This window comes from Cottoperca gobio, chromosome 8, assembly GCF_900634415.1.
Source record: "Cottoperca gobio chromosome 8, fCotGob3.1, whole genome shotgun sequence".
Lineage (NCBI taxonomy): Eukaryota > Metazoa > Chordata > Actinopteri > Perciformes > Bovichtidae > Cottoperca > Cottoperca gobio.
The window spans coordinates 5801511-5814723 of record NC_041362.1 but is presented as its reverse complement, the minus strand read 5'-3'; the positions used below and the strand labels follow the sequence as shown (position 1 = coordinate 5814723).

Below are 13213 nucleotides of genomic sequence, written 5' to 3'. Positions count from 1 at the left end.
ACTAGAGGAACATATGAAACTCTACAAACTCTATCTGACCGCTTTAGTTACACTAATATATACTTTTGCATACAAAACATAAATGAGCTAATAAAATATGGAAAGGCTCCGCATTTGAGAAGCAGGAACTATGAAATGTTTTTACACAAAAAAATACTCAAACAATTATAGCAAATTGCTGCCAATTAATTTTCTGTCAACCCACTAATTATTTCAGGTCTACATCAAAACATCACATTTTTAAAAGTTCTTCATATGTTTTGTGTGTAAAAATCTGAGTTTTTTAAAGTAACTAGTAATTTAAGATGTCAAATAAATGTAGTGAAGTAAAAAGTGCAATAGTGGAGTAGAAGTATAAAGTGGCACAGAAAGAAAATACTCAAGTAATGTCCAAGTACCAATGTACTTAAGTTAGAGTCCACCACTGACAATAATATAACAATCAGATTTGTGCATTATAAGTACTTTTACTTTTAATACTTTAATTTCATTGAGCTACTAACACTTCTGTACTATTACTTAAGTAACATTGTCAATACAGGACTTTTACTTGTAATGGATATTATTGAGTGTGTGATTGTTACTTTTACTAGGATAAAAAGAATTGGTAGAAGAAGTCTACCTGGAGTCTGAATTAAAATACAGTTTATATCCAAGTAAATTCACTCATTTCTATTAAATATGTGAGTTTGTGTTGCCCTGAATATTTTATTATCTAGAGAACGATGTATTCTTTCAGCCTCTCCATCACTGAACCCTCTTCCAAACTAAAATCGTGCAATTGTGCAAACCAAAACTATGCGTACAGGTTTGTGTAACTCTGTCTGCGTGTTTCTTTATGTGCTAATTCAGAATCAGAATCAGAAATCCTTTATTTGTCCCACGACGGGGAACTTTACGTTGTTACAGCAAAGAGCAAGAGAGTAAAGTGGCAGGTACACAGTTAAATAGAATACAATACAGTAACAGTAAAATAAGTACAGTCATTGGAAAGAAATGTGTAGGAGTGAATATTGCACATGACAGTGGTAATTGCAAAAGTTATAAAAAGTGAATATTGCACAAGGCATTGATAATTGCACACAGTGTTGGAATAGTTATTGGTGTGGTGGTGTACCAGGGGCCGTGGGGATTGTACAGTCTGACCGCTGCAGGAAGAAAGGACCTACGGTATCTCTCTGTGAGACACCGCGGGTGAAGCAGTCTGTCACTGAAGGAGCTGCACAGTGCGGACAAAGTGTCCTGGAGGGGGTGGGACATGTTGTCCAATAAAGAGGACAGCTTGGCCGTCATTCTCCTGTCTCCCACCACCTCCACAGTGTCCAGAGGGCTCCCCAGGGCAGAGCTGGCCTTCTTCACCAATCTGTTCAGTCTCTTCCTGTCAGCAGCCGAGATGCTGCTGCCCCGGCAGACCACTCCATAAAAAATAGCAGATGCCATCACAGAGTCAAAGAAGGTCTTAAGGAGCCCCCTGCACTCCAAAAGACCTGAGTCTCCTCAGCAGATAAAGCTGCTCAGTCCCTTCTTGAACATAGCAGCAGAGTTATTATTAAGGCCACATGTATTTTGTTTCACAACATTTCGTCATTTTCTTTGCTTCCCATGATCCCTAAAACCCCAAGAATAGTCTTGCGCAATATTCCTAAACCCACTCTGTCTCAGCGTCTAAGGTCTCCTAAATTAGTCTCCTTACATACGTCATCAAAGTTTCGACAGTTTCGAGTGTGTGTGTGTGCATGTGTGTGTGTGTGTGTGTGTGTGTGTGTGTGTGCGGGGCAGGGGGGGGGGGGGTGATCTAGGATGTACAGGTATGAACACCTGGGCGGTATCTATTTTTGTAGACTGGGAGCATAGAGGCATAGAGAAAAATACCTGCAGTCTTCTAGATTACTCAATGTTCTTTTTTCTGTCACTGAGTCAGAGATAGTTAGATCAATTTTGAACAAAGACTACTGATGCCAAGACATCACAACTTTGTTTTCTTTTGTCTACCTTGGAGGTTTCCAGGGAACTTCGAGGTTATAGCCCACAGCTAAGGTAAAATAAAAGAGAGGGAAACATACGTATAGGACAAGTCCAGTCTGGTCTTGAGGTTCTTCCCTCCTGTGCACTCCCCCATTGGAGTACAACCCCACCCCACACCTCACATTCCTCTACAAATACCCCATCTTAACATACAGTTTCTGCACAACCCTTGTACAACAGCATCTTCAAAACAACTGACAGGCAGGAAGAAAGGAAACATCTCAAGAAACACTTCAACTATTTTTTCAATTTTCCCATCAAGTCTAGAGGACACAGAACAAAAGGTAGGCATCTTTTTTTATCCACTTTTTATTCACATGGACAACCTGAGCTTTGAAAAGAGATATGCTTGAAATGAAAGAGGGTGAAAGGATTGGTTAAGTTGAATATATTTGTACGGGCACAAGCTAAACTCTTGGAAAGTGCCAATAAGAAGCTGTGAGAGAGGCATGTTTGTGATATTTGTTTTTGTCCTTGATCTGATAGATTTGAGATTTAATAAAACTTCACATGTGTCACTTAATCACAAATAAATCAGTGTAATTTAAACATTAGTAATTTTGAGGAGAATATTTTAAAAACCAATTTTAAATGCACTGGCCCACATTAGACTAGTGTCAGTGTTGAATCTGCTCTGAAGGTTTGTGATCTGGGTCGAGTCACATGCTTAAAAGTAAGATATTTTTGTAACCGTTTAAATTCAGCCCAATTACCATGTTCAACCCTGCATGGAAACTTTGTTTTTCACTAAATGTAGTGGCTTTAATGGCTTGTTAAAATTGAATCAGCATCTGTGCAAATAATATTAGTCATTGCGAACATTCACAACAAAATTAGTTTTTCTGGGTGTTTTCAGATGGTAACGGATAATTTGAATCGTTTGTTTGGATGGAGAACAATTTGAGGGGGTGGTTGGGAGTGGTTCGGCCAGTCCTGGGAGGAGATCCAGGAGACCAGGGCCTGTCGGGACTTGCAATTGTTTTAAAATGTAGCCTGAAGCAACCTAATCCTGTGAAGGCCTGTCAGAGGGATTGGGTGTTTGTCTGTTTGTGTGTTCAGCTATGTGATCACAACCCCCCCCCCCCCCCCCCCTTCAACAACTCCTCTCTAACCAAAGAAGAGAAGTTTTATTCAAACATCACTCATGTAGCAGCACTTGGAATTCAAAGTAGAATATAAAGTTAATAGTATGAACAATGAAACAAAAATAAACAAAATTCTTAACATGTAAGTGGGAAAAAAAGTAGAAACTCTAGATCTTGGGAGAGGATTAAAAAAGCCACCCCTCTTCTCAGATAGCTTGGGATGCAAAGAAAAGGCCAACTACAAAAAATAAACAGAAACGTTAAGATTAAGCTGAAGGCAGATTGATAACTAAAAAGTAATGAACAGCCGTAATTATCACCCTCTTGCATCTCCTCCTTGTCCTTTCACAGAATGGGATCTGCTGGAGTTCAGATTGTATGTGTGGCCCTCGGGGTCCTCGGCTTGATCGGGGCCATCGTATGCTGCGCTGTCCCGCGCTGGAAAGTGTCCTCCTTCTCGGGATCCAACATCGTGACTGCACAGGTAATGAAAAGCATTTAAAACCCAATTTACAGTGTATTATTCTGACTTTTCTGGAAATATATAAAGAAAAACACAACAACAACTAAATCTAGTTTGATAATTATTACTGATTATTAGCTTACATGTAAAGAAAAAGGTGATGGCAGATACTTTCTGAGCACCAATCCGGGTTGAACCATTTTAAAATTCCAATCTGATCATATCACACACATTTGATATGAATCTGAAATGACCTGTCTTTTCTGTCTCTCTGTGTGTGTGTGAGTAGAGCACTCAGGAGGGCCTGTGGACGAGCTGTGTGGTGCAGAGTACCGGCCAGCAGCAGTGCAAGAACTACGACTCCCTGCTTGTGTTGCCCTCTGACCTGCAGGCTGCCCGCGCCATGACCATCATCGGCTGCATGTTAAGCTGCCTCAGCATCCTGATACTGTTCTGCGGGGCCGACTTCACCACCTGCATAGAGAACGAAGATGCCAAGCCAAAGATCAGCCTGGTATCTGGGGTGGGCATGATGCTGGCCGGCCTCTTGGTCATCATCGCTGTCAGCTGGTCCGCCCACATTGTCGTGCGAGACTTCAGAAACTCCCTGGTGCCTGCTGGCCAGAAGAAGGAGCTGGGAGCGTGTATCTTTGTAGGTTGGGGGGCAGGCGTGCTACTCCTTCTGGCTGGAGGTCTGCTTTGCTGCTTCAGCAGGCCCAAATCTGGCAGCTCCGGTGGAACCGCCAAGTACTACAACAACAGCCCTCCCTCCGCCCCCAATAAAAACTATGTGTAGTGGCTTTAAGAAGGGGACTGGTGTTTGACAGAAAAGAGGGGAGGGTGATTTAGTAGGGGACAGACTGGCGAGCATGAAGGTAGATGACACCAAATGTCTTTTATATTCATTGTTAAGCTGGTGATGTTTTGAATCTTAAATCTGTTTTACTATCAGGTGCTGGGTTGTGTATAAGCTGTTTGAGAGACAATGGAAAACAAATTGTATGATTGCTGTAAATTACACAGACCTTAGAAGGAACTGTTTTACTTGGGTTGTTGGCCCTGACATATACAACATCAACTATGATATTGTAGATGAAATTGTTGCATTGTCCTTATTTTTAGTCAAACATTTCACGTCAAAATTGTCTTTAAAAAGAACCACACGTGTAAAGTAAAATTCAAGATTATAAAAATGTGTAAAGCCTATTAGTTAGAAGAAGAATCTGAAAGTCTAAGCTCAACATTTAACTTTAAAAGAACCGTCCTGCCTTTTTTAGACGAGTGCTTTTATCCTACATATGTTTATATTGCATGTTTTATCACTTGTCGGTTTCTATTTAATCTTTTGCTGCTTTTATGATTATCAGAAAAAGCTGCTGTAGTTTCAGTAGGCCTCAGGGAGCATCTGTGTGCACTTGTTTCTCTGATGATAAATGTCCACATGACATTTCAAACATTTTATATAACATGTGTTGTTGCATTTCTCATTTTGTACGATGTTGAGAATAAATGATTAAAATTTGGTGTAATTCAAACGTGTGTTTCATGTGTATTTCATTTCACAAAACAAAGTCAAAACCGTATTTTGAAAATACAGAGGATTTTATTTCAAACTAAAAGCATATATTAAAATAGGAATTTTAAAAATTGATCAGACAAACCAAATAAACAAATTCAAGCTTCAAGCCAAAGAAATATGAAGTTTCATAACAACTGTAGATTTCAATATCTCCCTTTGTCTCACTACAATCAGATTTACAACAGCCACTGTCTTTCTTTGCTCCACTGTTTCACTCTCAACTTCTGCTTTTGATTCATTTCTCTTGTTGATCAAACTCCTCTAGTTTAACGGTTGCTCTCCAGCTCCTTCACACGCGTTGTCAGCTCCTCTATCGCTGCTTTGAGGTCTTTCACCTCCTTTCTCAAGGACTGAACCTCCTGAGAGACAGAGACGGACACAGATAGAGTTATGATGTGATGGAGTATGTTTCATTACACATGTATTTCTGAATTGGTTATTACTAGTTGTGTTGTATAGGTTGCAGTTGTGGGACAAATGTGACAAATGAGCAATAAAAATAGTTACATGTAAATTCCAATCATTACTTCTATACCAAAGTGTAAAGATACTGAGGTGCAAGTACAGAAGACACTGGCCCTAGATGCAACAGGATATTCAGCTTTAAATGTCTCACCCCGCTGTTATCCTGTTGATTCCCAGCAGAAGCAGTCGTGGTCTTCAGGAGACTCTTGTGAACTTTGAACTCCTTGGCTTTGGTGGTTGCTACAAACCCGTCCTTCAGAGAGATCAGGATAGGCTGGCCATCTTTTCCTTCAAACCACTCGTCAGCTTCGACTGAAGGCTCAGGACCGATGGTGTCTGGGTACAGATCCTCCTGGAAGAGGTCAGACTGCACAGGCAGAGAAGGAAAGAGTGAGTTAAAGACAGAAGATTCATCTAAACCTACAAACTGATTTACAGGTAGTGTATATTGTACCTTGCGTGGCACCGTCATAACTATGGGCTCACATTTCCTCTCGTGGAGTTTGTAGAACCTGAAGGTAGAAATATTAGTTTGTTAAGATAATAAGTACACACATTTGAACACACACACTATAAACGAGACAAGAATAAAGTCTTTACCTGGCGATTTCACATTTGTTGACCTCCAGGCCCCTCTTGGGCATGTATCCCATCCCCTTCTGGCTCTCCTTGCTGCTGTACATGGACAGGTAATGGACATAAGGGGCTTCATCTGTCACCTCAAAGTAACGGATACTGCTGTCCCCCTGTGAAGAAGATACGAGAGTCAGCTGTATGTGTGTGTCCCTGTGGGTGAGACAGACACAGAAAGACAGTTGTTTCGACATCTGAAGCTAACCTTGCCACAGAGGTAGAAAACACCAGTGTCTGGGTCAAAAAATGGCAGAAGGACGCCACTACCAGTGTCCAGTTCCTGCAGGGTCAGCGGCTCTCCAAAGTTCTTCTGTTAAAAGAGATTCAGATACAAAGAGTTATAGGTTTTTATTATGTACAATGAAATAACCTGTGTAAAGAAGGCTGCTTGAGCAGACTGCGGGTAAGCCAAGGATTTAATTGAGCTTGATGTGGGATATTGTAAGCTGGCAGTTGTGAAACAGTAGTGTTGTGAATGCAGTTAATAACAGATGAGTCATATATGACTAACATTTTGAAAGTACCACAAAAAAGCCAAATTAAATTTAAAGACCACCTTCAATCTAAAAATATATTATTTCTTATAAAAAATGAACTAAGATGTATCAAAGAAGAGTTTTCTTTATTGGGTTGTTTGGGCTCTTCTCACTGGTTTGAACTGTGCTCGACCCAACTGGAAAAGTTTGATGAGTTTTCTGGGCACCAATCAGATTCAAGCAAGACATTAGTGGTGTTGTTGCTCCCTTGTTGTTTCACACTAACAATGTGCCTTCTGCAATGAATATTATATAACAATTCATATTTAATGTTGCACATTTTCAGGGGATAAGAATATGAATCATGAATCTTAGTAAAGTGAAAAAGGTTTTCAGTCTTGAACTTGATCACTAGTTGACACTTACCGGGTCCCACAGCGCCACCTGTCTCTCACTCACGCGACTGAAGCCAGTAGTGAGGATCTTCCCGTCAGACACGAACACCGCCCTGACAGGCCTGAAGCCCTCATGAGGTTTCTCTTTCTCCTGGAGGTTTGAGAGGGGAGCACAGGTGGAGATGTTACAGACACACTCGTAGTATTTTAGATGACCTCATATTCATTCTGGGTACATTACCTTGCTCTTATACTTACTTAAAGAAAACACTCTAAATTATATTATTAGTCACCTAATGAGTCCATTTACAGAAAATTAAAGCAATTTCAAGCAAAAATGCCAAATAAGGCTTTTCAAATGTCTTTCAAAAGCCTTTGTGCCTTTTCTTGTCTTACATTTTAGTAAATTGAATATGTTTGAGTGTTTGTCAGACATCACTTTGGGCTCTGGTAAAGTGTGATGGGTATTTTTCATTGTTGTCTGACCTTTATGGACGACATGATTAATGAATTAATCAAGAAAATGGCAGATTAATCAGTAATGAAAATAATCCTTAGTTGCAGCCTGAATCTAACGGCCTGTGAGGTAAACGTCGCTCTGGATGTTTGCAGAGAAATATGATTTAGGACTTGTTTTGTCCAAAACCTACGATGAGGACGGTGCCCTTGCGTGGGTCCAGCACCCGCATGATCTTGTCCTTGCAGGCGGTGAGAATCTGGGAGCCGTCCTGGTTCCAGCAGGCGCTGTAGATGAGGTCAGTGTGAACGCTGTCGATCTTCATCACTGCCTCCCCACGAACCACGTTCCACAGGATCACCACGTTGTCACAGCCTGCGTGGACACAACAGTGACAAAAGTGGTAAATGAAAAGAGGCTTCACTGTGGGTCATTTTAAGGTCATCAAATAACAGTATAAATCTAATTAATTCCAGTAATAGACCTGTAATATTCCGGCCTTACTTTCTCATTAAAATCCATTTAACCTCAACCAAAATGATGAACGCTTTCTCACTGACTTCCCCAAAAGTTTCTGTGATCTTTCCTAGAAAATATCCTCTGATACCAATTAAGTGACAGGTTTGACATTTCTACATGAGATGATTAATTTTTTTAATCAAGTGGAAAAGTTTTGATGGTACTGGATGCACTGTTTGACCTCCCCTACACTAGGGATTTACCATCTTTATCCCAGACTTAAAGGTGCAATGTGTAAGATATGGCCAGAATTTAAGTATCAACAGAATGTGAAGAGGTTACAGTTTTGACATTACGACAAATATGTATTCTGTTAATAATTTGTTTATTGTATTAAATCCAAAGTGGCAATAACCGCCACCAGGAGACTACTTCGCCGAGATAAGAGAGTGCGGCAGCTCTGGGAGACGGCTCTTCGGTTAGCAGATTATGCAACTCAAATTCAGCCAGAGCAAACCCCAGCGCTGGGGGTGAAATCAGCTGTTGGTAGTATTAGAAGGAGTCACACTGAAGGAGTCCTGGTAACGCTGTGAACTTAAGTAAGTGTCAACCAGAGTGCTGTTTAGTGAACTTCCTGTTCAGCCAAGGTGTGAGCCTTATTCAACTAAACATCTGTGACATTTTACCACCATGTTTCCTCTAATGCTCAGACGGACTTACAGGTTCTTACATGCACGGGTATTGGGGAATGCAAGGATGTGAAGCTTTTTTCGGGGTTTGTGCTACTCTAATGTAATACTGCTGTGCCATGAAGGATAGCTCCTCATCACCATCAAGTTTTTGATTTTTGTTTTATGTTGTTGTTGTTTTTACGGGGTTTTGTTTCAGTTATATCTGAAGCAAAAGAATAAAAAGAAAAAAACAACAAGCAAGGAGCTCTCTGTCAGATCGTGTGAACGCAGCTCCGGTGGCAGGTGCTCCTGTTGTTTCCGCAGGTGTATGAGGATGTAATAGTACCTGCACTCATCAGCACATTGTGGGCGGTGGGGTGCCAGCTCAGGATGCCAACACGTTTGGAGTGACCTTCTAGCTTGACAACAGGATCTGTGAGTGGCGAGGTCAGCCCGCTGTCCGGGATCTCCCAAATCTATTTACCAAGGAAACAATTTAGACGATGAATTAAAAAACATTACAATAAAATGTCACGTCATGAATGAGTGGAAACTGAAATGCTTGAAATGCGATACAATATATTAATGCCTACCATGACACTGCAGTCCTCAGAGCCACTGGCAATGATGTTGTCATTGTGAGGACAAAACTCGATGTCCAGGACCGGCGCTGTGTGGCCGCACACAGTGGGGTAGGACATGTCGATACGGCCCGACTGCAGAGACAGAAACATCAAGACGGACGGTGAATACAACTCTCAAAAACACAAAACACCTCAATAGTGTGAAAAGTGTTAGATAAAGTCAAGAGACTGAAAGGTTACACAGAACTGGAGTAAAACAAACTTGATGATTTAGTCAAGGTGGGAGGACGAAGTTGATAGTCAGCTGATACAAATGCCACAGTTATGCCTCCAATTACTTCTAATGTCTAGTAACTGGGTTAGAGAGGAGATCAGGGCCAAGGAGATGAAATGCCATCGTTCCTCTGGTTCTCCTTCCATGACCCAATCTGAACCGGTTTGACTGAACAATTCACATCTGGCTCGGCTGATTTTTTGTGGCAGTTTTTAACTAAAAAAGTGAACAAATGATTTGTCCTTAAAGCAAGATGAGATAAACACGATAGCACTAATATTCATCTCAGAACAGGATATTTTTATGTCTCTGCAGTAAATTTCTTTGGAATTTCATGCCCACTGGACCCGTAACACATTTCTTTCCCTTGAGAATTGTATACTGCACGAGAGATAAGACCATGAATAATGTGCATTTTGCAGGGTTCACCAAGTTGAATTTAGGACTTTTCACATTTTTGTAGGTATGTACGAATTCACAAGCCTGAGGGAACATGTGGGTGATCCAAAGCAAAGCTTCTTTGAGTTCACATTCTTTGACAAATTAAGTTGTTCTGATGATCATAAACAACGCTACATGGTTTTTAATTTTCCACTTTTTCAGGCACATGAAATACAATAAAGTTTCACAGCATCTAAAATACTCCAGAAGTGACTGCAGAATAACTGGGTTGAAGCCACATCCTGCCCTGACGGAGCCGACAACAAACTCCTAATATGGTGAAACCTTCTCAACAGCGGGTGACGTGTAGACAGACTCAGAGTCGGTGTCAAACTTCCTTATTCAGCTGAATGTGTGATGGTGACTGGCAGTATATACATTTTTAAATGTAAGCATGAAAAACGTTACACCAACTTGCATCTGAAATGTTTACCACATCCAAAAATGGAAATATGAGAAGTAGAAGCAGCAAAATATTCATCTTCTTTGCGCCAATACAAGCAGTGTGTTTCCTGTGACCCACCTTGCTCAGCGGCAACACCATGAAGGCTCCTCCACCGCTGGCGTCCACAATCATGGCCACAAACTTAGGGTTCACAGAGCAGAAGTTGCTGTCCCACGTCATCTGAGAGATTCGGATGTCATCGTAGCATTGGTCAGTTTTCGCAGCCTGGCCAAAGACATGACGGAACTTACTGGACCTCACAACCTTCCTGGACATGGTGAACTGTAAAGAAAGCATGGGTTAATGTGAGGACAGGCTCAGAATGAGAAAGGCAGAATTATATGTGCAGGACGCCTGTTTTAAAATAGTGAAAACAGCTTTTTCAAAGCAAACCAAATGTCATCATTTGAATGCATATAAGACTAACCATGTCAATAAGAGTTACCTGTAGTATTTCCCTTTATGTTTATGCTTGATGATTGCATGTGGAAATAAACTGACACACACAAAGCTGACGACAAAGATAAAGGACACGACATAGGAAAGCTACAAAAAAAAAGAGGAAGCAAAAGCTTTCACAACTGCTTCCTCTAGTCTGTCTGTGACTGCTACTCTGTCCCCATATCTCTCTTTAATTTGGTTACTTGAATAATTGTGCATCCTGAAGACAATTGCACAAGTATGAAGATAGCAATGCTATTTAGCATCAGTTGAACTGTACATGCTGTATGCCTTAGAGATTAGATGAGTTACTCAAAGCGGCAGTTACGCCACATCCTTGAGTGAGCAACAAAACCACCAACCTTTTGTTGGCAAATTTGGCTTTCACACACTTATGCTCTCATAGAGTTTCCCACAGGTGTACATACTTGCAAATACATCTTTTAGCAAGTCACAAGTTAAATCACATACAATAAACGCATCTTTTACCAAAGCAGATTTGTGTTAAGCCTCAAATCATGCACGAATTCAGTCAATACCATCTGCAAAGTAAACAAACCTTGCGCTATTTAGCAACAGAACCTCCAATTAAATACACTGAATATGTTTTGCTTTACCTCCATTTGTAGATTTGACTTCCTGAAATCTGCAGCCGCGCCTAAGCTCAGACTCAAAAGAGTACAACAGCTTTGCTGCATGTGCATCACAAGACTCTGGCTGCTCCGCACCTAATTTAATAAGCCTCTATAGAGTGAGTCGTAATTTTATCAGGAGCCTAAATGCATGTCAATAATCTCTCTCCCTGTTGTGATGGAAACATTGCCTGGTACAAAGGAGGAAACAATTCACTAAGTCGAAACAGGAGAACTCAAGCCATGAGGAACATCAAATATGCTTAATTCAAATGAATGACATTCTGTTATCTTTACCAGCTTTGATCATATAACACATGCACCTATTATAGATGAATTATATCCTCACAGATGTTGTGTAGGTGTAAACAAACTGTGTGTCAGATGTTGCAGGCCTACCTGGGAGTCGTGTGCAATTCAGCTCAAGAAGTTTCGGCAGAGCACCAAACACCCTGCCACCAGAATGAGGACTTAGAGTAGACGGTAGGTTAATGTACATTACAAAACGACATGGAGGAAGTGAGTGTGAAGTGAGTTTCAAATGAAGGTGGAAGTGGGAGGTGTCTCGTGTAACATTTAAGGGTTGACAAACTGAAGATGGTAACATGAAGAGGAAGACGTTGCAAGTTGTATGAGATTTTATGTAAGATTATATTAAGATAAAAATGTACACTGTGATCATTGAAAGGGTTAAAAAGCATTACCAGGTCACAGAAGCTCCAGACTAAGCATTGAGATTAAAGTTTACTTTATTAAATCTGAGAGATAAAGTGTTGATGAGATAGCTGGAAAACTGTCAGGGGTGAAAATGCTTTTGATCAGTTATTCTTCATCATCTGTACTCAACCAAACATTTTATATTGAACGTCTACTGAGGAAAAAGCAGAAACTATATACGAGCCTTAAATATTTCTCTATTTCTTTTTACAGTATTTGTGAGGACCTTATATCTATTAGATTTATCACCTGCTAATTTAACTAATATTACATTTATTCCAATATTAAACTCAATGTTAACTTAAAGAAGCACTACATCAATTTCACTAATGAAGATCTAGTCATGTTTAACTTCTGCGGCTGTGGAGTCAGCTTTGTCAAGTCAGAAGTCAGGAAATGTCTAATGAAAGACACTGTTGAGTTGCATTATGGGAAATGTAGGAGCCAGTGTATTTGGAGTTTGACCTGTACTAGGGGCTAAAAGTCAGGATATTACCATCTTCTGCTTCAATTTTGACAAGTCTGTCTCTTGCCAGTTATGGACATTCAATACCAAATTGCTGAAACCCCTGGATATACCTTTTAAATAACCTGTGAAATAACAAGCTATTATCTACTCATTGAAGAGGTGAAGTCAAGTAATTTCTCATCATGGTAAGGCCATTTATTCTGTATTACACATGCACACACACTTCTGTACTTGTGAGGACCTTCATTCCCTATCCTAAACTCTTAAGCTTTGGCTAAACTGTTTCTATCACACTAACAACTTCATACTTGAAGAGATGAGGTCAGTAGTGTCCTTGCTTTTAAATATCTATACTAAATGAGTGTCGCTGACATAATGCATTTCATGGCCCAGTGTTGCCAGCTTCCACTGACACCTGGAGCCCAACCAGAGCCTCAAACACGCACAGCCATCACTTAAGTATCCCCAGAATAGTATTTTGGCATCTTTTCCCTTTAACTAA

General features: G+C 40.5%; 2 protein-coding genes across 2 annotated transcripts; one reads left to right on the top strand and one right to left on the bottom strand.

Annotated features, from left to right (window-relative positions):
• Window positions 1–2174: 2174 nt before the first annotated feature.
• On the top strand, window positions 2175–5053 carry cldni (claudin i). The gene is made up of 3 exons (XM_029437929.1): window positions 2175–2309; window positions 3462–3594; window positions 3863–5053. Exons 2-3 carry the CDS (start codon window positions 3463–3465, stop codon window positions 4367–4369), a joined length of 639 nt encoding a protein of 212 aa, XP_029293789.1. The 5' UTR covers window positions 2175–2309; window position 3462; the 3' UTR covers window positions 4370–5053.
• Window positions 5054–5156: 103 nt separating this feature from the next.
• On the bottom strand, window positions 5157–12050 carry coro1a (coronin, actin binding protein, 1A). The gene is made up of 11 exons (XM_029437928.1): window positions 11925–12050; window positions 10531–10734; window positions 9302–9424; window positions 9055–9184; window positions 7772–7953; window positions 7153–7272; window positions 6456–6560; window positions 6218–6363; window positions 6072–6129; window positions 5769–5984; window positions 5157–5511 (listed from the first exon to the last, which is right to left on the bottom strand). The coding sequence occupies exons 2-11, from the start codon at window positions 10726–10728 to the stop codon at window positions 5419–5421; spliced, it is 1371 nt and encodes a 456-aa protein (XP_029293788.1). The 5' UTR covers window positions 10729–10734; window positions 11925–12050; the 3' UTR covers window positions 5157–5418.
• Between the last annotated feature and the right edge of the window lie 1163 nt (window positions 12051–13213).

Coding starts and splice junctions, on each gene's coding strand:
- cldni (XM_029437929.1), top strand. CDS start 3,463: ATGGGATCTGCTGGAGTTCAGATTGTATGTGTGGCCCTCGGGGTCCTC. Junction 3,595..3,862: donor CCAACATCGTGACTGCACAG/GTAATGAAAAGC, acceptor GTGTGTGAGTAG/AGCACTCAGGAGGGCCTGTG.
- coro1a (XM_029437928.1), bottom strand. CDS start 10,728: ATGTCCAGGAAGGTTGTGAGGTCCAGTAAGTTCCGTCATGTCTTTGGC. Junction 9,425..10,530: donor TGGTGTTGCCGCTGAGCAAG/GTGGGTCACAGG, acceptor CTGTCTCTGCAG/TCGGGCCGTATCGACATGTC. Junction 9,185..9,301: donor CTGAGGACTGCAGTGTCATG/GTAGGCATTAAT, acceptor CTTGGTAAATAG/ATTTGGGAGATCCCGGACAG.